The sequence below is a fragment of the Myxine glutinosa genome, chromosome 11 (assembly GCF_964187855.1).
Source record: "Myxine glutinosa chromosome 11, kmMyxGlut1.1, whole genome shotgun sequence".
Taxonomy (NCBI): Eukaryota; Metazoa; Chordata; class Myxini; order Myxiniformes; family Myxinidae; genus Myxine; species Myxine glutinosa.
In genome coordinates, this window is record NC_136271.1 from 109,811,126 (window position 1) to 109,833,861 (window position 22,736).

The window sequence follows — 22,736 nt, forward strand, 5'->3', positions numbered from 1 at the left end:
GTCAATCGGATGAAAATTGATGATTTCTCAGATGAAAATTGATGTTTTTTGAAGTTTGACCTTGAGTTGACCTTTGACATTTTAACCTCAAATATAGTTGGTTTCCCAATTTAGTGACAATATACAAGTGCTGTTCAATTCTCAAGTCAATCGGATGAAAATTGATGATTTCTCAGATGAAAATTGATGTTTTTTGGAGTTTGACCTTGAGTTCGCCTTTTACCTTTTGACCTTAAAAATTGTTTGCTTACCAATTTAGTGACTTGATACACAAATGCTGTTCAATTTTCAAGTCAATCGGATGAAAAATGGCGATTTTAGAAATTCGACCTCCAGACGACCTTTGACCGTTGACCTCAAAATCAATAGGCTTCTCAATTGTGACGACCTCTACAGCTTGGTGAAGTTTCATGACAATCGGTTTTGAACTGTGACCTGTAGGCGAGTGACAAACAAACAGACAGAATTACAAACGCAACCGACCAATATAGTACTTGAAAAATCTTAGATTTTGCAAGTAACAAAACAAAAGGACACAGGTTGATCAAAAATAATTCGACCATGTCTATTACTGAATATCTAATCTTAAAATGAACACACAGACACACCCACTGAAGCTTGTGCAGGTAAGTAATGCAAATGTTAAAGGTCACCCCCAAGTGCATGTCGTCGCCATGCTAACTGAACACAACATCTCCAACATCCAGAGATTATTTTCCCCCATTTCTATCATATCAGGGAAATAAGGGATGCATTCGTTTCAAAAGCAATTGTTTCTAAAATCTGTTTCTGTTTCTGTTTTTAAATCTGTTTTAATTTAATTTAAATTTAAATTATTTTTAAATAAATTTAAATTTTTTAATTTAAATAAATAAATAAATTTAAATTTAAAATAAAATAAAATTTAAAGAAAATCTGTTTCTAAAATCATCAAAATTATATTGCCCATCGTGCGCTTCAGGTAATGGCCAGGTAAGTGTCATATAAACAACGCTTTCCTTTTAAAAAGCCACAATCCTATAGTGTCGTATAAATGAATGATGCGTAAATATATTTTTAACAAAAAAAACAACAATAGGCTTTTGTGCAAGTACCAGACCTTAATAAAGAGGAGATGAAAATTCCCCCAATTAAAGATCGTCTCATCATCTCATTTTCCACCTGGGTTGTGCCAGGTTACAATCAAGGTGACACCGGTCATGAACGCACCTCCAGCAGACGGCGCACTGTACATTGGGATGCTTTTGCATTGGCTGAAGGTTCGGGGCTATTCAACATTCAAGCAGGATTGGCAGTCCCCAGTAAACAAAGTAATCATTCTTTTACAACGGAGGAGAAAAAAACATTCCGTAAAATGCAACAACGAAAACGATTTCATAGCAATTTATTTTCAAGAGTGCACCTGATAAAACGCGTTCTTTGAAAAGCATAAAAAATACGACTGCTCAACTACTTGGAAGGTGCTGCTCAACAAGTCACGCGCTCTCACGGCGTCTCTCCACAACGATCGGCAATCAAACAGTCCAATACACTTATCTGGACAGCCACTGGAAAAGCTGCAGTGCCTGGAAATTCTGGTCCTCACTATCTGCCATAACCGTTCCTTGGAGGAACACACAGAGATCATCACAGTATCAAAGACTTTGATACGGAGCTCCATAGAGTATGGCTCCCCACTCTGGGCTGGTCCCTGCTTGCATATCTTAAGGTAGTCGATAAAAATGACCTTTTGTATCTCAAGGCAGGAAGTGGAATTATCAAGGAGTGTCACACTTCCACCAGTGGATTCTTGGTGTGCTTCCTATTTTATGTAAGCTTACATCAGGCCTTCTCCTGCTGCCCTCTCCTATCTCTGCCATCCCCAAGCCATCTCAGGTCACAGACGTTCCTCAGCAAACCCTCACCTGCTCGCAAAATCTAGACCAGTTTCCCCACCTGCATTCATCCGTACACTTGTTCTCCCAGATTACGCAATCACCTCCGTGTCTGTTATCTCTCTTTCCTCACTTCAGTCTTTCAAATGAGCTGCCCATCACTACCTCATTCGCTCACCTATACACAGCCTAATTCTTTACCGTTCTGTTCCTCTCTGGGTCATTGGTACTCAATTTCGTGTTTTTCCTTGTAGTCAGGTTCACTATGTTTTTTCGTTCAAAATCATGGTAGATTAGCAAACCTATACATTTTTGGAAACGTTATTACATGGAAAATCAGAAAATCAATGTTTACATTTGCCAATTCCGACCAATTCGATTCGACCAATTCGACCAATCGACCAATTCCATTCGACCAATTCGACCATTCGACCAATCGCTTCGATCGACCATTCGACCATTCGACCAATTCGATTTGCCAATCAATTTGACCGACCTTTGCTTGTGTGGAACGGACTGTAAAAACGACGCGGACTATATTGTCGGATACGACACACAGGACAGTGATGACGAACTCTAAATGGCATATTCTGTAATCGTGTATGTTTGATGCCATTGACTGCCTGTGCATATTTTGTCATTGACTGCCTGTGTAGATGTGAAGTTATACTGACTGCATGTGTATATATGATTTTGCTGACTGCCTGTGTATGTTTGGTGATATGAATTATTGTGACACATTTTGATGTTATTAACTGCCTGTACAAAATGATAACATGTATTTGATTATGCAACTTATCGCGAATATAAAGACAGTATTTTGCAATTCAAAACCTTTGATTCGTGCCTTACCATTCCCCATAGCACTAATTTGATACTTTCATTGGATTCCTTGTCCCTGAAAATATAGGTTTAGTTTATTTTTTAAAGTTTTTAGGGTAATTAGAGGCAGAAACAGAACAAAATATGTATTTTACAGTGGCCATTTTGAAAATCCAAAATGGCCGCCATACAGGTATCTCTCCAAATGTAAACATTGATTTTTAGTTTCCTTATGCTATAACCTTTCCAAAAATGTATAGGTTTGCTAATCTACCATGATTTTGAACGAAATATAATTTATTGACATAGTGAACCTGACTATTGTTTCCTCCTTGTGGATGTCAATCCTTTTGCCCTCACCACATACCCCAAGGTAGATTGTGAATCTGATCCCTATTGTTGCCCAACTCCTCCATTAATCTAGACTTCTGGGCCCTTGTATAAAAAAAAGCAAATAAATAAAGCATGTTGGCAAAAACGAGAAGAAAATGAATGCATAGAATACTCTATTCTAGCTTACGTCATGTGGATTCGAACACTGATCTGAACCACCAAGCAGCAATTTTGAAAATAAATCAAACATGGTGAGCTATTATAACTTGCATTCATGTAAGAGGAAATTGCAACTTAGGCCGGGTCAACACCAATCAACAGGCTGCTGATTTTGGACTGTGCTATCTGATAAAAGGTAGTTTTGCTTCTTCACAGGGATGGGACTGCATAATTGAGTGCAATGCTCAACAACCGTCCTGCACTTCATTAAAAGGGAAAGTGGCAGGAAGCTGGGGTGGAGGGGAGTCAAGCAAGTCAAGGGCTTTCGGAACCCCAGCGTTAATTAACCAAGGCACAATATACTAGTTTTGTGTTTAATTACCATTTCCACGTTCAATTGATACTTTCCATTTACATCCATTTTGCGTTTGCGGTTTTAATATATCCAGTGGAAGTCCAGGAGATGCGTACATGGCAGGTCAGTGGTGTAGTGTGTATGCTCATTATGTCCACTGAAACAGATCTTGGTTTCATTTCACTTTCTCATTGGAGCGGTTTTCGGTTACAAAAAATAAGGGCTCGTCAAGGAGCACCACTTAATATTCTTAACCCTTGGACGCAGTGATTTGGCCTCGGAGGCCCACAAGGTTTATTTTTGTTGCAACAACTATGCTGTACAATTTTCTTTTGGAATGAGTCTCATTTTCACCGACTTTCATGTTGTTACACAAAATTCAGTGACATAAATGAAAAAATACATTCAGGCTCATGGGAAAATCTTCATTCTTCACTAATAACCCGAAAATCCGACACAAATGCAGGCCTGGGGCCTTCGAGGCCCTGCATAAATGTTGTTGTACTACTATGTTATATCATTATTTTCTTGATATGAGCCTCATTATATGCTCCTATAACTTGGTTACAAATAATTCTGACAAAAATATGAAAATTAAAAAACTTTACACGAATACATTTGTGGGGCCTCCGAGGCCCAATTATATGCTCCTATAACTGGGTTACAAATAATTCAGTGACAAAAATATGAAAATTTAAAAAACTTTACACAAATACATTCGTGGGGCCTCCGAGGCTGCATAGGTGAAGGATTTTTGACAGTTGTGGACATATACATTCTAAATAAAAGGATCAGTGAATCATATTTTTTGAGCAAATACTCCTCCATGAGCCTCAACTTTTTAGAGAAAAAAAGTTGAAAAACCAAGAACCAAAATTTTTTCCCCAAAAAAGAAAAAAAAGATTCATTACTTGTATGGGATTCTTCCAACTAATAGGATCAATGATTCACATTTTCTGAGCAAATACACATCCATGAGCATCGACTTGGATTGAAAAAGGATATGAAAGAAAAAAAAATCTACAAAAAATAAAAAAAATTAAAAAGCATTACAAGAATACATCCGTTTGGCCTCCGAGGCCCAATGACTGCGTTTATATGTAGGATTTTTGACGCCTGCATCTAAGAGTTAAAGACGTATCTTATAATAAAAAGTTAATTGACACACTGACAAGAGTAGGAAGGCGTAAGGTCGTCACAATAATAATAATCATCAGCATCGTCAGCAGCAGCAACAGCGATTCACACCGATAATTGTAACTGAAAATGTACATGAATATAGAACAAAATTAAAAGTTAAACATTTGTAGCGATGCCAATAGAAGCAAAATAAATCGGCAAAATGCTATCAAAGAATCATAATTAAAGAAAACCAAAGAGTGAAACAAGGAAACATGGAATCGGAGAAAAACAAAAGTGAAAGGACAAATCATTCAAGAACATGATGTGCGGATTCTTCCAGAAAGGTGTGGATGGCTCAAGGGGATGCGATGACGCCAATATGGGAAAAACTCCCATTTGAAGCTGACACACCATATGCCTCCAAAACTACCACCTTGGTTTAATTGGTATCACATGCCAAGTTTATACTGCATTTGCTGGTGTTTGTGCTTTGTGTATCGAGATCTCTCTCTGTGCCTCAAAAATAAAAAGAAAGGTCATTTATCCCAAGAAAAGGAAGAAAAAAGAAGAAATGATTCGTATAGAAGATGGCGATTTAAATTCGGCTGCACTCTCAAATCTCATCTGCATTCTGCTTTTGCACCCTCTGAACTGCTAGGGTATGTAATATGTGGAATTCCCATTTTCCACACCTAGGAAAAGCAAAGTATCAAATCCATAAAAAACATATTGTAAAACAGAGCCCAACCTGCTTCCGGGGTCAGAATTGAGGTCCCGAGGCCTCAACACGAACACCGGGAGCAAGGCGGGTGGTGGGGATCACATCTGCAGAGCCCACTTCGAGAGCTCCTCGTGGAGCAACATTTTAAAACCGAGTTGTATATTTGAACGAAAAACAAAAACAATTAACTTGGTCTAGGGCAAACAATTGGAGACAATCAATGACGAGAGGCATGGCGACACCGCAAGGATCGGCGTACTAAAGGTCCCTCACATGTATGTTGGAGAATTAACTGACAGGCAACGCCACAATCACGTGCTCACGAGATAGGTAGAAAACAATATAGCTCTAAAAACAATAAAAAAAAGAAAGATGTGTGCTGAATGAAGCAACTGGAAAGCAGGAAAGGTTTCCATGAAGTGACAGCACTCGTAAAAGTATTAGGATAACGAATAATCCAGTTAGCTTGGCACCAAGGTTAATGAATGAAGCATACGAAGACGATAGGCAGGTTGCACATTCCAACTGATGAAGTGCCCCCATAGCAATTGACACACCGGATGGGTTGCTGTTGCCAACTTAGTGGTGGTCGGAATTTGCACCTGAAATCTCCAGATTAAATACCGAGGCTCAGCAAGTTGATCAAATCCAAATACTATTATAACATACTGGAAGGGTGACACCATGCAAGTAACTTGTTTCAATGAAAGTGTGGCTTATGTCCCTCTCAAATTTCCATGCACTTGTAAAAACAGTTTTGTTTTAAACAGGAAAATCCTGGGATAAGGGTGCACCTTGTTGTGATCACAGTAGGTATGTTATCTACTGAACAGTCAGATGAAGCAAAACCGTCATTTGTGTGGGTATAAAGGATGGGGGATTAGTGTATGTGAGGATAACCAGGAAAACCTATGTGGACTGTAACGTGTGTATCCTTATCTACATAGGCTTTAAACAACCCTCATGATAATAACATCAAACCAGACTCGGCGGAGTAACGGACACAGCATCCGCTCCGAGTCTGGGAGGTTGGCTGTTTGAACCCTGGACAAAAATCATACCAAAAACCAACAAGAACGACACTTTGACGGCACGACGTCGACCGATATGCCTCCGCCCACATTATTACATCATTATTATACTTGTACCGAGTTTGCTTTAAATCCATTCAGCTGTTCTCAAGTTATCACATTTTTACCCAACATGACCTCTGACCTTTGATCTGTTGATGCCATAATCCAATCAGTTCATCTTTGCATCACATATACTTATACCAAGTTTGTTCAAAATCCCATCACTTGTTCACAAGTTGGCATATTAACATAGATTTTACTTAACATAACCTCTGAGCTTTGGCATTTGACCTCATGACCCCAAAATCGAATAGGTTCATATTTACCTCATTATACATAACTGCACCAAGTTTGAATTCGATCCATTCGGCCATTCTCAAATGATATAGATCCATTACAGACTTTGACCTTTGACCTCTTGACCCAAAAATCAAATAATATAAACTCTGCATCCTAATACCGGGTGCTGGCTTGGGATCCTGGGATCCTGGGTTCGAATCCCGGTCGATGGCTCAATTAACGCCAGGGGGGTTGACTCAGCCTGTCATCCTTCCGAGGTCGGCAAATTGAGTACCAGTTCACTGGCAATTCCCTGTGTGTCGCAAGAGGCGACTAACAGGGTTGGCGGCAGGAAGGGCATCCGGCCATAAAACATTGCCTCAAAAAAGGGGCCCAGGGTGCCCGAAAAAAGCCAACCCCTGCTCTGCGGGGGAAAATGGCGTCGAAAGGTGGTGGTGGTTCTGCATCCTAATACATACTTGAACTAACTTTGGTCAGAATACCATCACTGGTTCACAAGTTATCGCGGCAACAGGATTTTACTTAACATGACCTCTGATCTTGGACCTTTTGAGCCCAAAGTCAAATCAGTTTATCTTTGCATCATCTATCTATAATTCCAGTAATCTCTGTGTGTGTGTGTGTGTGTGTATGTCTGTGTGTGTGTTTGTTTGTCTGTGACCGCTGTTTCTCGACAACCACGGGTCCGATATACTTGCAACTTGCCAGGTATATTGCTGGGGACCCGAGGATGTGCCTTTTCAAGGTTTGAAATTAATCGGACAAGTAGTTACCGAGCTATGTCCAAAAAACGATTCAACCAATCAGAGAGCAGCGAGCTATCACGTGTGCCGAACGTGGCGAACAGACTCTGCCTCGGACGGCACATTTGAGAGCGTATTCATTTATTTCACGTTGGCAAACTATGTTGGCGTTAAACTATGTTTTAAAACTAATTAAAACTAATTTGCGATTCATCGTAACTGCGATTTGCGACCTTCCGGACAGTGAAGACTTCACTTCCGCAGCCAATCACAGAACGCGTTGTTGCGTAGGCGTGGCCGATGTGAGAGCGAGCCGAGCGCGTGCGCCATTACGGTTCGTAATTCGATTTCTTCCGGAGAAAATAATAATTTCTCGATTTCTTATGCGCATTATTTCTCCCAATTCAGTCAGAGCGAAGGGCGGAAGCGAAGAGCGTTGTTTTTTTTGTTTATGGGCGTACGGGCGTACGGGCGGGGTAGAGCGTACGGGTAGCGTTTTTTTTTTTTTTTGGCAAGGAACGGGCACCCACGTACGGGCATGCCCTAGTAATATATAATTATACCAAGTTTGCTGAAAATCCCACGAATGGGTCACAAGTTAGCTCGGTCACAGAATTTTTACCTGAAAGGATGTCTGACATTTGCGCTTTGACCTTTTCACCCCAAAATCGAATCAGTTAATCTTTACATCATTATACATACATACCTGTACCAAGTTTGAATTAGATCCTTTCAGCCGTTCTCAAGTTATAGTCCTATTACATGACTTTGACCCTTGACCTCTTGACCCTAAAATCTCCATCAGGTAATCTTTGCATCATAATACATCATATGTGTACCAACTTTGGTCAGAATCCCATCACTGGTTAACAAGTTATCACAGTAACAGGATGTATGTATATGCAACATGACTTCTGACCTTTGGCATTTGACCTTGTGACCCCAAAATCGAATCAGTTCATCTTTACCTCATTATACATACCTGCATATATGTGCGTGTGTGTGTGTGTGTGTGTGTGTGTGTGTGTGTGTGTTAACTGTTTAATATATATCTGGTTAAATTTGTACATGGAAACAATCAACATGTACCGTCATTCAAAATAAACATAGGGATGGACAGGCAACAACCATTACTCAAAGAAACATGTTTGGATGGATTCACATGATCATTTGTGAACATCAAAACACATGACTTCAGCGATTGCTGAAAAGCATCTGGACGTTAATGTGCCTCAATGTAGAAAGATGCAATTGCTCACTTAAAACCACAAATAATTCTGAAAGTGAGGTCCATAACTTTGAAACTATTAAAATACAACCTTCAGGAACGTTCTTCGACACAGGGAGTTTGAAACCCACTGGGTCTCAGTCTGCTAGGATATCTGTCATCCGCACTTAACATGACCTCCCCAATTTTCCAAGTGGTCATAATTCCGCAGGGAAGAGCGGTGCATTTGCTATCAGGAAGGCTGACTGCTAAAGGACCATCTCCTCAAGTGGAGTGCAAATGTTCGGGAGGAGTGAACCAGAATTCTGGGAGTGACACACACTCGCCTCTTCTGCAAAATGGATATCACGTAAAGTAAAATGTTGCCTCCCCACAACAATGTTTCATTTTGGTGACGAATCCACAGCTTGGAGGACGCAGGAGTACGTTGCTCTTTGCACGATGGTGTTCGGCTGGATCGGCGTTTCAGTCATGCTCTGTGGCATCTTCCTTATTGTTGTCTTCCTTCGTGAGAATAACATGTCAACTGTGCCCATCAAGGAACAAGGTATTGGTCCTCGATAAGGTGGGTGCCCACCGGTGCAGGCATTCACTGCGGCCTCTGAACGATTATGGATGCCAAATGATACAACTCATGATTTGAATGTGAAAACGTACAGAATTCTCTGCAGGGATACTGGGATATACTTTCCTTTTGGATGCTCAAGCACATATTGAATACATGGACCAAAGCTATCATGTGAGACCCTATGATGTTACACCACGTTTGAGCAATATACGAATGTGGTTGTACACTTGACATGACTGTACGAGCCTGTTTAGTCCAGTGGAAGTTGAAGCCCTCCCTCCACATGTTCCACTCTGTTCTATCAATGCAATTTGAGGCCTTTGTTTTGCAGAATGTTTCAATTTAGTCTCTCCATCTGATCTTTGACCTACCTGTGCTTCTTACAGGGCCTTCTCTAGGGTTCTTATTGTGCTTGCTAGTAGTTGTCCGTTCTTCTGGTTGCACATCCTATCCAGTTCCATTTGAGATTCTTCATGGTGACCAGAATGTCAAGGAATTTTGTTTTTTGTCTGATCCATTCCATGCCCATGGATGTTTATTTCTCACACAATTTGTTGAATAACACCATTGTCGAGCATCACTGACAAGAAAAAGAGGAAAGAGCATCTTGGTTTAAACTCATGGTCCAATTTAAGGCCTGTTGCTTTATGCGTTTGGATACCTCTGATGTGTTTCCGGAGGAACATGCCCCACATTGTAACCATACTTGGTGACACCGCACCCTAAGGGTCACTTTATCCGGTTTCAATTCCACTGGGATTTGAACTAGTTTTGCTCAAGTTCATTAATGCAATTAACATTGTGAACATTGGGAGCATTATGATCACGATCACCTCTATTCCCTATCCACCCCTATTCCCTGTCCACCCCTATTCCCTGTCCACCCCTATTCCCTATCCACCCCTATTCCCTATCCACCCCTATTCCCTGTCCACCCCTATTCCCTATCCACCCCTATTCCCTATCCACCCCTATTCCCCATTCACCCCTATTCCCTATCCACCCCTATTCCCTGTCCACCCCTATTCCCTGTCCACCCCTATTCCCTATCCACCCCTATTCCCTGTCCACCCCTATTCCCTGTCCACCCCTATTCCCTATCCACCCCTATTCCCTGTCCACCCCTATTCCCTGTCCACCCCTATTCCCTATCCACCCCTATTCCCTGTCCACCCCTATTCCCTGTCCACCCCTATTCCCTATCCACCCCTATTCCCTATCCACCCCTATTCCCTGTCCACCCCTATTCCCTATCCACCCCTATTCCCTATCCACCCCTATTCCCCATTCACCCCTATTCCCTATCCACCCCTATTCCCTGTCCACCCCTATTCCCTGTCCACCCCTATTCCCTATCCACCCCTATTCCCTATCCACCCCTATTCCCTGTCCACCCCAATTCCCTATCCACCCCTATTCCCTGTCCACCCCTATTCCCTATCCACCCCTATTCCCTATTCACCCCTATTCCCTATCCACCCCTATTCCCTATCCACCCCTATTCCCTGTCCACCCCTATTCCCTATCCACCCCTATTCCCTGTCCACCCCTATTCCCTGTCCACCCCTATTCCCTATCCACCCCTATTCCCTGTCCACCCTTATTCCCTATCCACCCCTATTCCCTATCCACCGCTATTCCCTATCCACCCCGATTCCCTATCCACCCCGATTCCCTATCCACCCCGATTCCCTATCCACCCCGATTCCCTATCCACCCTGATTCCCTATCCACCCCTATTCCATATCCACCCCGATTCCCTATCCACCCCGATTCCCTATCCACCCCGATTCCCTATCCACCCCTATTCCCTATCCACCCCTATTCCCTATCCACCCCTATTCCCTATCCACCCCTATTCCCTATCCACCCCTATTCCCTATCCACCCCTATTCCCTATCCACCCCTATTCCCTATCCACCCCTATTCCCTATCCACCCCTCTTCCCTATCCACACCTATTCTCTAATCCACCCCTATTCCCTATCCACCCCTCTTCCCTATCCACCCCTATTCTCTAATCCACCCCTATTCCCTATCCACCCCTCTTCCCTATCCACCCCTATTCTCTAATCCACCCCTATTCCCTATCCAACCCTATTCTCTATCCACCCCGATTCCCTATCCACCCCTATTCCCTATCCAACCCTATTCCCTATCCACCCCGATTCCCTATGCAACCCTATTCCCTATCCACCCCTCTTCCCTATCCACCCCTCTTCCCTATCCACCCCTATTCTCTAATCCACCCCTATTCCCTATCCAACCCTATTCTCTATCCACCCCGATTCCCTATCCACCCCTATTCCCTATCCAACCCTATTCCCTATCCACCCCGATTCCCTATGCAACCCTATTCCCTATCCACCCCTCTTCCCTATCCACCCCTCTTCCCTATCCATCATTATTCCCTATCCACCCCTATTCCCTACAAGGTAATACCATTCACCGATATGTTCTACTGTATGCGCAAAATTATCACCAGGACAACCGGCATGGCGTTGCTGTGGAAACAGCTGCAGCACCATAGTCAGATTAGAGGAACATAGAGAGTACATCGTGGATTAAGCTATTCGAACCCCTCTGCTTTATGGCCTTGCTAAGATTCAAACAATCACACCAGATTTCGTTTGCACAGATTTCTTGAACTTCCTATGCAAAAGCTGTGACGTCACTTCTTGCCAGCCAAACCAATGATGCAAGAAAATATGGAGCTGCTTGCAATGTCCAGGGAGATTATGGCTTATATGGACCTGAACAGTAATATACCAGGTCCAGGTATGCTCACCTGGTCCAAATGTGCCATGGATGAGCACTGTGAGGCAATAGTACATTTCAAAAAATAAAATACTTCAAAACAGGAGGCCATTTGGTCTATCATGTCAAAATTTCATCAACATATGATTTATTTTCTTTAGAGCAATCGATTTATTACTCCGGACTGAATCTAACTTGACATGCACCTCCTTATTTCATAGACGAGGTGAATTAGTGCGGCCGCTTTGGCCAAACCTATGCTGAAATAGTAGGGAGCAGCTCCGACATAACAAACAAATTCAGACACCCAGAGGTTCATGTACCATATGTATTTATACATGTTTCTCTGTCTTCGGCTACGAAGGGTAATGAGAACAGAACACAATTTCAATCAACACCTGCATATCGCAATTAATTGTTCCAAGAAATAATCGAGTCAGAATACCAGCTTAACACAATGGCCTAGTCTTCTCGATACTATAGTTGGCATCCATAACGTAAAGGTAGCTGCATTTTCATTTCCATAGAAAAGAAGGGATGATCCAGGATGCAGCCTCCTACCCCCAAAATGTGTTCCAAAAGCTTTCCAAACAGGGAGAGGAAGAGCGAAATTGAGATAAAGTCTAACAAGTCATTTTCTAAAACAGCTCACCTTCAAAATTGCCCAAATGTTCATGAGACCCAGAGCTTGTTCTCTCAGCTTCATGGTCATCATCTTCTTCCTCTTCTTCATCATCTCCAATGTCCCTGGCCTCCTCTTCATGTTGCATGTTCTCTCTGTACCTCTCAGTGCAGTTTTGCTGGTTTTGCATTCCTTCCTCAGCAACCTTGATCTGCTGCTGCCTTGATGCCTGGACGCAGAAAAGGATGATGTGTGAAGTGGTGAGCAACAGCAAATTGAACTTTGAGTGGCGTAGTTGGGTGGGTGGGAGAAAAATATGATCAGACAGATTTAGATATAACCTGACATTATATTAGTGAGCAATGAGCATCTATTTATTATTTACTCCAACATGCAAAATTGATTACATGGTCTTCGCCAATACATGAAACATTCAAATTAACGACGAAGGAAAGTAAAACTTAATTATCCCCTCACGTTTTGAAATTCTGTCTGTCAGTCCGTCCGTCCGTCTGTCTGTCTGTCTGTCACGCTACCTCCTCCTAAACGGTTGGGAGGAAATTCACCAAACTTGGTGGTAATGATCACCACATGGCACGAAGGTGTACTATCATTTTGGCCCCGCCCAAAATGGCTAAATTCAAAATTACTGCCACCTTCAGTCTAATGTCAGGCCTGGCCAGCCGATTCGTGAAAGATTTGGGCAAAAAACCTTCCCACGGAGTCCCCACAAGAAGGTGGGAATAATTGGAGGCCATAAAAGAAGTAAATTCGTTTAAGGTGTAGGTACGCTGGGCCAAATTATCTAAACAATAAAATGAACCTCGTGAAGAGGTCATTATGGGACTGTATTTACAACAACTGTATATATACACACAACACCAGAAATGTTTAAAAAACACTTCACAGCTCCTTAAAATACCAAAGTCGACATTCATTCAGAATAAAAACTCAAAAATCTCCAAAAAACATCCAAGGAAAATATTGTAATCCCATCAATCTCTTCACGACAGAAGACTCCTCACTCGTACAATGGAATGCCTACGTGGCCTATCTTGGGTCAAGCTCGTAGCTTCTTGGAAAGACAGCGCTGTTCGGATTTTCCTCTGATCCAGCTATCTCAACTCGGGGTCGTCCAAGGTTCAACTTTGCCTGGATAATCGTATTTTACACATTGTCATCTTTCTTCCTTGAAATATGTCCAATAAAGCACAACATGCCTTCATCGACAATGTTGAAAAGCCCTTTTTTGTACTCAACTTCCGCTATAATCGTTGTGTTAGTCATTCTCACAGTCTATGATGTCACTCGGTCCACATTCTGCGTTTGCCCAACATCTCAAATCCATTTAAATGTTTCCTATCAGCATGAGTCCACACTACACGAGCGCAAGTTGCACCTGAAAACATTAATCTCGAGCGCAAGTTCCTTTCCTTCACTTATTTTTCTTTTTGGACATGGTCAGTCTCTACTGCATTACTACTGCAATCACCGAAAGTGAGTAGTTAAACCTGTGAACTGTTCCAATCCATTTTCTAATCTATGCATATGTCTGTGCCTTCATCCTCTTTTTTTCTGACAATCATAATGTTTGTCTCATCGATATTGACATGAAGACTCATCGGTTCATGTTCGTTTCCAACTTTGTTCTTAGCCCAGGAGCATGAGCCAAAAATGAAGGGGAAGCCTAGAAGAAATTAGTAGAAAGCTGATTTTTTGCACAGAGCTCCAGAATGTCATGTGGATACCCACAGTACAAAGTCCCACGAGTCCCACCGTGTGGCATTTTCAAAAGTCAAGATGTCCGCCGGTTAGACGGAAAATGCATAAATTGCGATAACTTCAGCCTAGAACCTCATAAAAGTATACTTTTTATGTCTAAATATATGTTTTAGCACACTAGGATTTTAATAGAATATCTTTCAGTGACCTCAGATAATGATATGCAGAGATAATCCAAGATGGCCGACAAAATAATGCAAAAAACATGTTTTCTCTCGATCTAAAAGCACTCAACAAGAAATAGCGAGAGTGGGAGAGCTGTTTCTGCTGAAGCTGTATGGAGCAGCTCGATCGAAGTCACTGGACAAACACCGATATCTCATGTACTTCCGATCAATCCATAGAACATCTTTGACGTCATCTGGTTTCAAGCTGGAATCACTCCCACCTACTTCGGCAGCTACCAAATTCCACAGCTACAGAGCATACCATGCTGTTCAGCAGTGGCAGGGGAATGAACTGCTGCCAACTGAGTGGGGGTGGCAGTACAGAGAGGGACCACTTGTTCCAATCGAGACGGATAGGCCTGTCGCCCCTGAGAAAGTGCTGAAAATGATATCTTGTGCATGCAAGGCGGGGTGTGGAAAACGATGCACTTGCTACAAGTCTGGTCTGGAGTGTACCCTCTTGTGTACTGTTTGTAATGGCCATAATTGCAAAAACTCTCGGGACATTGATTTAGAGGGTGATAACAGTGTTTAAGTCAGGAATAAGAAAAGTGACATTCAGTTAACACGGTACTGTCCAAAACACTAGAATCAGGTTGGGATGACTGGGATCAAAGAGTTGGTCTGCTTTTGTGTCGTATTGTAATTAAATGTCAAATCCCCATGTGTTGTTTACCTCTTGCAGGCCCTGTGGTCACAATGTGAAACATTTTGCATTAAATAAAATAATAGCGAATTAAACTTATCATGATTTTGATGTTTTTTTGCATTACAGCAGTGGCAATTTTGTCAGCCATCTTGGATTATATCTACAAATTATTATCTGAGGTCACTGAAATATATTCTATTAAAATCCTAGTGTGCTAAAACATATATTTAGCCACGAAAAGTACACTTTTATGAGGTTCTAGGCAGAAGTTATCCATATTTATGTATTTTCCATCCAACCGGCGGCCATCTTGAATTTTGAAAATGCCACAAGGTGGGACTCGTGGGACTTTATATTGTGGGCATCCACATGGTATTCTGAAGCTCTGTGCAAAAAAAATCAGCTTTCTACTAATTTCTTCTAGGTCCTAACCTAATGCTCCTGGGCTATTTGTCAGGCCTGCACTTCGGTTGCATTGTTGCTGAATAATATCGTGTCATCCGCATACCCGAGGTTTCTCAACCTTAAACCACCAGCAGTCACTCACTCAATCCAATCATCCAATGGCTTTCCCATTATGTATTCCACGAAGTTATTAAACAGATTGGGAGATGCGTCCCCGGCGGACTCCTTGCCCCAATCCCGAGACGTGCGCTCTTGCATTTTCTTTTCATTTTTTTTTACCGTTAATTGCTGCTCTTCGTACAACTTTACGATTGGTGATATCAAATGTGCTGGAACTTCCATTTCCTTCTGCACTTTCCACAATTCCATTTGAAGAACACAATTGAATGCTTCAAGGTGATTGATAAAACACGAGTAAAAATTCCATCAGCTCCTTTAACTTTCTCTAAAGGTCAAAGATTAACAATTCGATCTCGTCTTTCTTCCCTTTGCTCCGTTGACAATTCTCTTTTCCAAATACGGCTTCGGACAATGATTCGTTATGCAAAGGAAAAAATGTTGCATGCATAAGGAATGAGGTTCAATTGTTGTCGTCGTTCCATCCTTGAATATCACCTTTCTTTGGCAGAGACATACATATTGATCTCTTCCAGTTTTGTGCCCATATTAGGTTACAAAGCAGATTCAATTCCCGTTATTCCTGACTTTATAATCAGCCCTGCAGGAACAGTGTCCATGCCAGGCAATTTGTTAGTCCAGTTTCTGAACCGCTTGTCTGACTTCTGACAGCATCATATTCGATTTCCCCATCAGGTGGGTCCTCGGGTGCTACCTGACTTGCGTTAAGCGCAGGCTCTTGGTCAGCATACATACCTTCATAATGACTAAGGATTTCACGATCCTCTACAAGAAGCTGGGCACTCTCTTTGTTAATCACACACACTTTTTCAGTGAATGGAAATACTACAAATAGAATGTTCCACGATAATGATTCGTATCTGTGATAAAACCCCCACATGTGTAATGTGTATGCACTAACATAAATATGCATCCACACCACAAATTCCTATTATCAGCACCTTCAAACACCGACAATAAACAGGTGGCCCATTAATTAATGCAAGATTAATATTTTATATCAAAAAAAGGAGACATGCTGGACGTACAATCGGTCATGCTTTTTGGTAACATTCAGGAAATGAAGAAGTCAATAACATTTTGGAAAACACCACCGGTCGATAATGAAGAAGAGGAACAGTGCAAACATAGCCAGTCAGCAGACAAATAAATCACCCAGCCGAGTAAATTTATAGCTGGGTCGTGATTCAAACCCAGACTAGACAAGACAGTATATAAGTGAGTGTGCGTACCTCTAGGCCACCCTGCCAGCCCAAATACACTTTGAGAAAAGTTAAAAGATGAGGTCATATCTTATTCAGAAAAGAGTCTGGAATGTGAGAATAAGGGCGAACAAAAGCCACAATGGACAAACCGTAAAGTTTTCTTCCAGCTCCTCAATGCGGGACAATGCTGCCTCGTGTCGGCCTAGCAGCTCCAACACTTCATTCTGCGACTGCACTGACAGTAAACTGAGCCGCTCTCGCTCAGTCTCCGAGCGCTGCAGCGTGCACTGTGACAACACAACATGCATGTTTTAATACAATGAAAATGCAGGACATTCGTATGGCTAAACTTTCACTCAAGGGAAATGTAAAACAAAAACTTTGCCTGCTCCAGCACACTCTGAAAGGGTACAGCAAACAATCTGGCATTGTGCTATTTAAGCATCCAACACAGTTCCCCAACGCTCTCTATCGTCGGCAAATCATCATTGCAGTAAAAAGCAATGGGTGGAAACATTAACACATCAACACATTCTTTCAGACCTTATGACAAGCATAGGTGGCTTTTTTAAAATGTTAGAAATAAACATCAATCCAAATACTATTATTTACAATTTGTGAAAAATGACTAAAAGCCATTTGGGAAATTATTTTTCAAATGCGGTCCAGGAGACATTACTAAAGGTTGAGGATCCAAGAAAGGTTTCTGGAATTATTAATTGGTGGGGGAGGAGGGTGAAGTGGATCTCCATCTGAAAAGTTTCCAGGGGAGGATATCGTAGCCTGAGATTTGTTGAAAGGTTATCGATAACATCTAAAGTCTTTGCAAAAGACTTTACTAATAGTTCTAGTGATGCCGAATTCAGAAGTAGCGGTTCAAACGAGAAGGTCAAGAGTTGTTTTTCAGACATATTTAAAGTTGGGTTGATGCCATTTAATGCATTTCACACTATTATAAGCTAAGTATATCCTAAAGCTAAGCATATCAATGCAATAAAAAAAAAATCAATGGATAAAGTAATTAATTAAAATCAATGCATTCATTTATAAGTAATAAATAAAATGAGCAATTAATAATTAAAAATCAATTAATAAGTAAAAAATAAAATAAGCAATTAATAATTAAAAAATCAATTAATAAGTAAAAAATAAAATAAGCAATTAATAATTCAAAATCAATTAATAAGTAAAAAATAAAATAAGCAATTAATAATTCAAAATCAATTAATAAGTAAAAAATTAAATAAGCAATTAATAATTTAAAAAGCAATTAATAAGTAAAAAATAAATAAGCAATTAATAATTAAAAATCAATACATAAGTAAAAAATAAAATAAGCAATTAATTACAAATCAATTAATAAGTAATAAATAAAATAATCAATATTTAAAAATCAACTAATAAGTAAAAAATAAAATAAGCAATTAATAATTTTAAAAATCAATTAAGTAATAAATAAAATAAGCAATTAATAATTAAAAATCAATTAATAAGTAAAAAATAAAATAAGCAATTAATAATTAAAAATCAATTAATAAGTAAAAAATAAAATAATAAATTAATTACAAATCAAATTTTATTTTATTTTTTATTTTTTGTATACAAGATCGAGGCTAGTGAAAGAGCTAACATTAATCACACAAAAAGACAAACCGACACACAAAACACAAAAAACAAGGGGAGCGGCAGACAAGATGGGGAGAGAGGGGGAAGGACACAAAAACAACATTTGAGAGCAGGGACATCGGGAGGACTTGGGGGGGAGGTGGGAGAGGAATAAAACATATGAACACTGCAAGGACTCTGGGGTGAATTACCGGGGGTAGAAAAGATCAAGGTTTTCGATGGGGGAAGATAAGAGATGGTGGTGAACAGCTGTTTTAAAGACCTGGAGGGAGGAGTGGGATTGAAGGGAGTGGGGGAGTTTGTTCCAGAGGCGGGAGAAAAGGGGAATGAAAGAGTGAAGGTGAGCAGGGAGCCTAGACTTTGGCAGTTTAACCATAAGAGGGTTGCAGGCAGATCTTGTGCGACCTGAAGGAATATTGGGGGGACAGAGCACAGAGAGAGCTGGGGGAGCAAGGCCGGAGATGAGTCGGTAGAAGACAGAAAGACCACCAACCTGCCTGCGGTGAGTGAGTGAAAGGCCCTCGGAGTTGACTACATCGCAGGAGATTCCAATGATTCTGAAAGCTTTGGCCTCAACAGCGTGAAGCCGAGCAAGGTGTGAGGCAGGAGCACCAGCCCAGAGGGGGGAACAGTATTCCATTGAGCTGCGGATGAAAGCCTTGTATGTGGTGAGGAGCTCAGGTGTGCCAAGGAAGGACTTCGCACGACGGAGGATGCCCAGTCGGCGACTGGCTTTGGAGGCCAGCTTGGAAATGTGGTTTTCCCAAGAAAGATCATGGCATATAGTGAGACCCAAAAGCTTGAGCGACAGAACTTCTTGGAGAGGATTGTTGAGAAAGTAGATGGGAGGGTTGTCCAGTCGGTCCTTTCGGAGAGACATTGTAAGAGTGTGAGATTTGTCAGGATTGAAAGACATGTTCCACTTGTTTGACCAGTCTGTGATTTTGTCCAGGTCTGCAGAGAGTGAGGAGGCTGCAGACTGCCGATCTGAGGGATGAGGAATGGAGCGGCAGATAGTGGAGTCATCAGCAAAGAGATAGAGAGGATTTTCCAGAGAGTCGGAGAGGTCATTGATGAAGACCAGAAATAGCACAGGGCCCAGAACACTACCTTGGGGAACTCCAGCCAGAACAGGAAGGGAAGATGAGAGAAATCCATTCAGGGCCACACGTTGCCTACGACCAGAGAGGAAATCCGCAAGCCATGAGTGGAGATTTCCCTGAATACCATAAGAGGTTAGTTTGGTGAGCAGAGCTGGGTGCCAGACCGTATCGAAGGCACGTGATATGTCAAGTGAGACAGCTCTGATTTCCTGTTTGGCATTGAGCACCTCCATCCATTGTTGAGACAGCAGAAGCAACATGTCCAGAGTAGAATGACCTGGTCTGAATCCAAATTGATGATCAGAGATCAAGCCATTGGAGAAGAGGAAGGATTTGATATCTGAAGCAATGATGGATTCCATGACTTTGCTGATAATTGGGAGCAGGCTGATTGGTCTGTAGTTGTAAGGATCTGTTTTTGCACCTTTTTTGTGTAAGGCGGTAATGTTTGCCAATTTCCAAGATGCTGGCAGATGACCTTGAGCAAAAGAGAGGGTGAAAAGAACAGAGAGAGGGTGAGATAGAGCGGCAGAGCAGGATTTTAGGACCCGAGGGCTGATGCCATCTGGTCCAGTTGCAGAATCAGAGTCGAGGTTTGATAAAAACTTCTCCACCTTGTCAGGAGAGAAGGACACAGAGTCCAGGAGCAGTTAGGTTCGACTGGGAAAGGTGGGAACAGAGAGAGATGGGTTTGGGACACAAGATTTTGAGGCAAACACAGAGTTGAGGCATTCGGCTTTGTCACGTGCGGTGTCAACTGTGTAGCCATTTGAGGTAAGGGAGGGGATGGAGGGGGAACAAACACCAGAAACGGATTTGACCAGACGCCACCAGGATTTGGAGGAAGGAGACAGGTTTGAGAGTTCAACCTTGAGTGTGGAGAGATAGTGCTTCCTGGCACTCCTGAGGGTAGAAACACACTTGTTTCGAGCTTGGTGGAAGGAACTGAGATTGCCTTCAGTTGGATTTGCCTTCCAAGACGCAAAGGCAAGTTGTTTCAGGGCAACTGCCTCACCACAAGATTCAGTGTACCATGGACGGGAGGAAGGGTAAGACAACTGAAGACGAGATGGGATAAATCTGTGCATGAGAGAGAGCAGTTTGCTTTGGAAGAATTCCCAGGAAGAATTGATGTCAGAGGCATTAGAGATGGGAGACCAGTCCAGTTGATTGATGGCTGCTTGCAGACCGTGCCAGTCGGCCTGAGTGAAATGCCAGACTCGTCGGCGCTGAGGAGGCTCTCTGAGAATGGCCAGTGAGATGTCCACTTTAACAAGCACATGATCAGAAGAACCGATTGGAGCAGAAGAAGAGCAGCAGACATTTGCAGGGAAGTTAGTCATAACCAAAATTAATAAGTAATAAATAAAATAAGCAATTAATAATTTTAAAAATCAATTAAGAAGTAATAAATAAAATAAGCAATTAATAATTAAAAATCAATTAATAAGTAAAAAATAAAATAAGCAATTAATAATTAAAAAATCAATTAATAAGTAAAAAATAAAATAAGCAATAAATAATTCAAAATCAATTAATAAGTAAAAGATAAAATAAGCAATTAATAATTAAAAATCAATTAATAAGTAAAAAAAATAATAAGCAATTAATAATTTAAAAAAGGAATTAATAAGTAAAAAATAAATAAGCACTTAATAATTAAAAATACATACATAAGTAAAAAAATAAAATAAGCAATTAATTACAAATCAATTAATAAGTAATAAATAAAATAAGCAATATTTAAAAATCAACTAATAGGTAAAAAATAAAATAAGCAATTAATTACAAATCAATTAATAAGTAGTAAATAAAATAAGCAATTAATAATTTAAAAAATCAATTAATAAGTAATAAATAAAATAAGCAATTTATAATTAAAAATCAATTAATAAGTGATAAATAAAACAAGTAATGGAAAAACATAGCTGAGCATATGAGCATATCCTAAAGGACAAGGTGTTGGCAGAAGCAGGACAGGTCATGACCCAGTGACATGATCAAACACAAACTATAATAAGAAAATTCTCAAAAACATGTGAAGGTTAAAATATAGATTTCAAGAATAATTAGCTGTTTAGTTTTCATTTGTAATGTTATTTTTTTCACAAAATGTATCACTTGTTCATTCTATTTCTATGGATCTTTGACAAGAACGAACAACCCACCTGTAGTTCACAAAGCGCCTCCTCTGACTTGAGCTTGGCCTCAACTGCCCGGGACAACGCCAACTTGGCAGCACTCTCGTACTGCTCTTTGTCCTTCTGCAACTCGCACAGCTCCGTCAGGGCCCACTCTTTGGACAAAGTCTGCAAGTAAATTTCGGAATGCTTCAATGTGCACATTTGAAATTATTCTTCAAACTAAGTGCATCCTGATAACTTTATTACCGAAGAGGACACTTACGGTCAACCCACGATAATGAGGAAAAGAGCATGCAAGATTCCCTTGCATCCTTAAAGCTAATCCTGATAAATTGGTTACACAATTAAAAAGTGTCAATTGTTTTCACCATCACATGCTCGTAGAATGCAAAACAATGATTGAATGAAGGATTACTCATGGCATTCTCTGCGTTATTACCAGACACATTTCCTAAATCGATTGTTTTTTAGATTCACCAGATTTCCTAGATGTGACGATTGTTTCTAAGATTTTGATGGTTCACCAGAGGACCTGGGTTCGATTCCTGGTCTGGGCATCAAATTTTTCCACATATGTCAATTAATTAGTGAAAATCCTGTTCATTTATATAATTATATTTAGATCTGATAATTTATCGACTCTGGCAGCATGTTGCTGACAATGCAGAGGAGGCCGGCTTGCCTGCACAGGGAAAACAACCCTCATCAAATATTTCAAAAATTAATGGGAAAGGAAACAGCAGGTTGGACAAACATCGCAAGCAGTAAGCACTGGTGTCATTTGGCCTGGACAATGATGGGATTAATTTATTGAACATGACAGATGTGTGGCAATCATCGG

The 22,736-nt window shown here is 40.9% G+C and overlaps 1 protein-coding gene across 1 annotated transcript in view; it reads right to left on the reverse strand.

Moving 5' to 3' along the window:
- The window catches only part of LOC137437003 (uncharacterized), a 232,528-nt gene that overhangs the window by 145,557 nt on the left and 64,235 nt on the right, over positions 1-22,736 (reverse strand). Inside the window, exons 9-11 of the mRNA XM_078786993.1 lie at positions 21,920-22,060; positions 17,172-17,309; positions 12,707-12,905 (exon numbers count right to left, since the gene is read on the reverse strand). Coding sequence (XP_078643119.1) covers positions 12,707-12,905; positions 17,172-17,309; positions 21,920-22,060 — 478 coding nt within the window. The remainder of the gene's footprint in view (positions 1-12,706; positions 12,906-17,171; positions 17,310-21,919; positions 22,061-22,736) is intronic.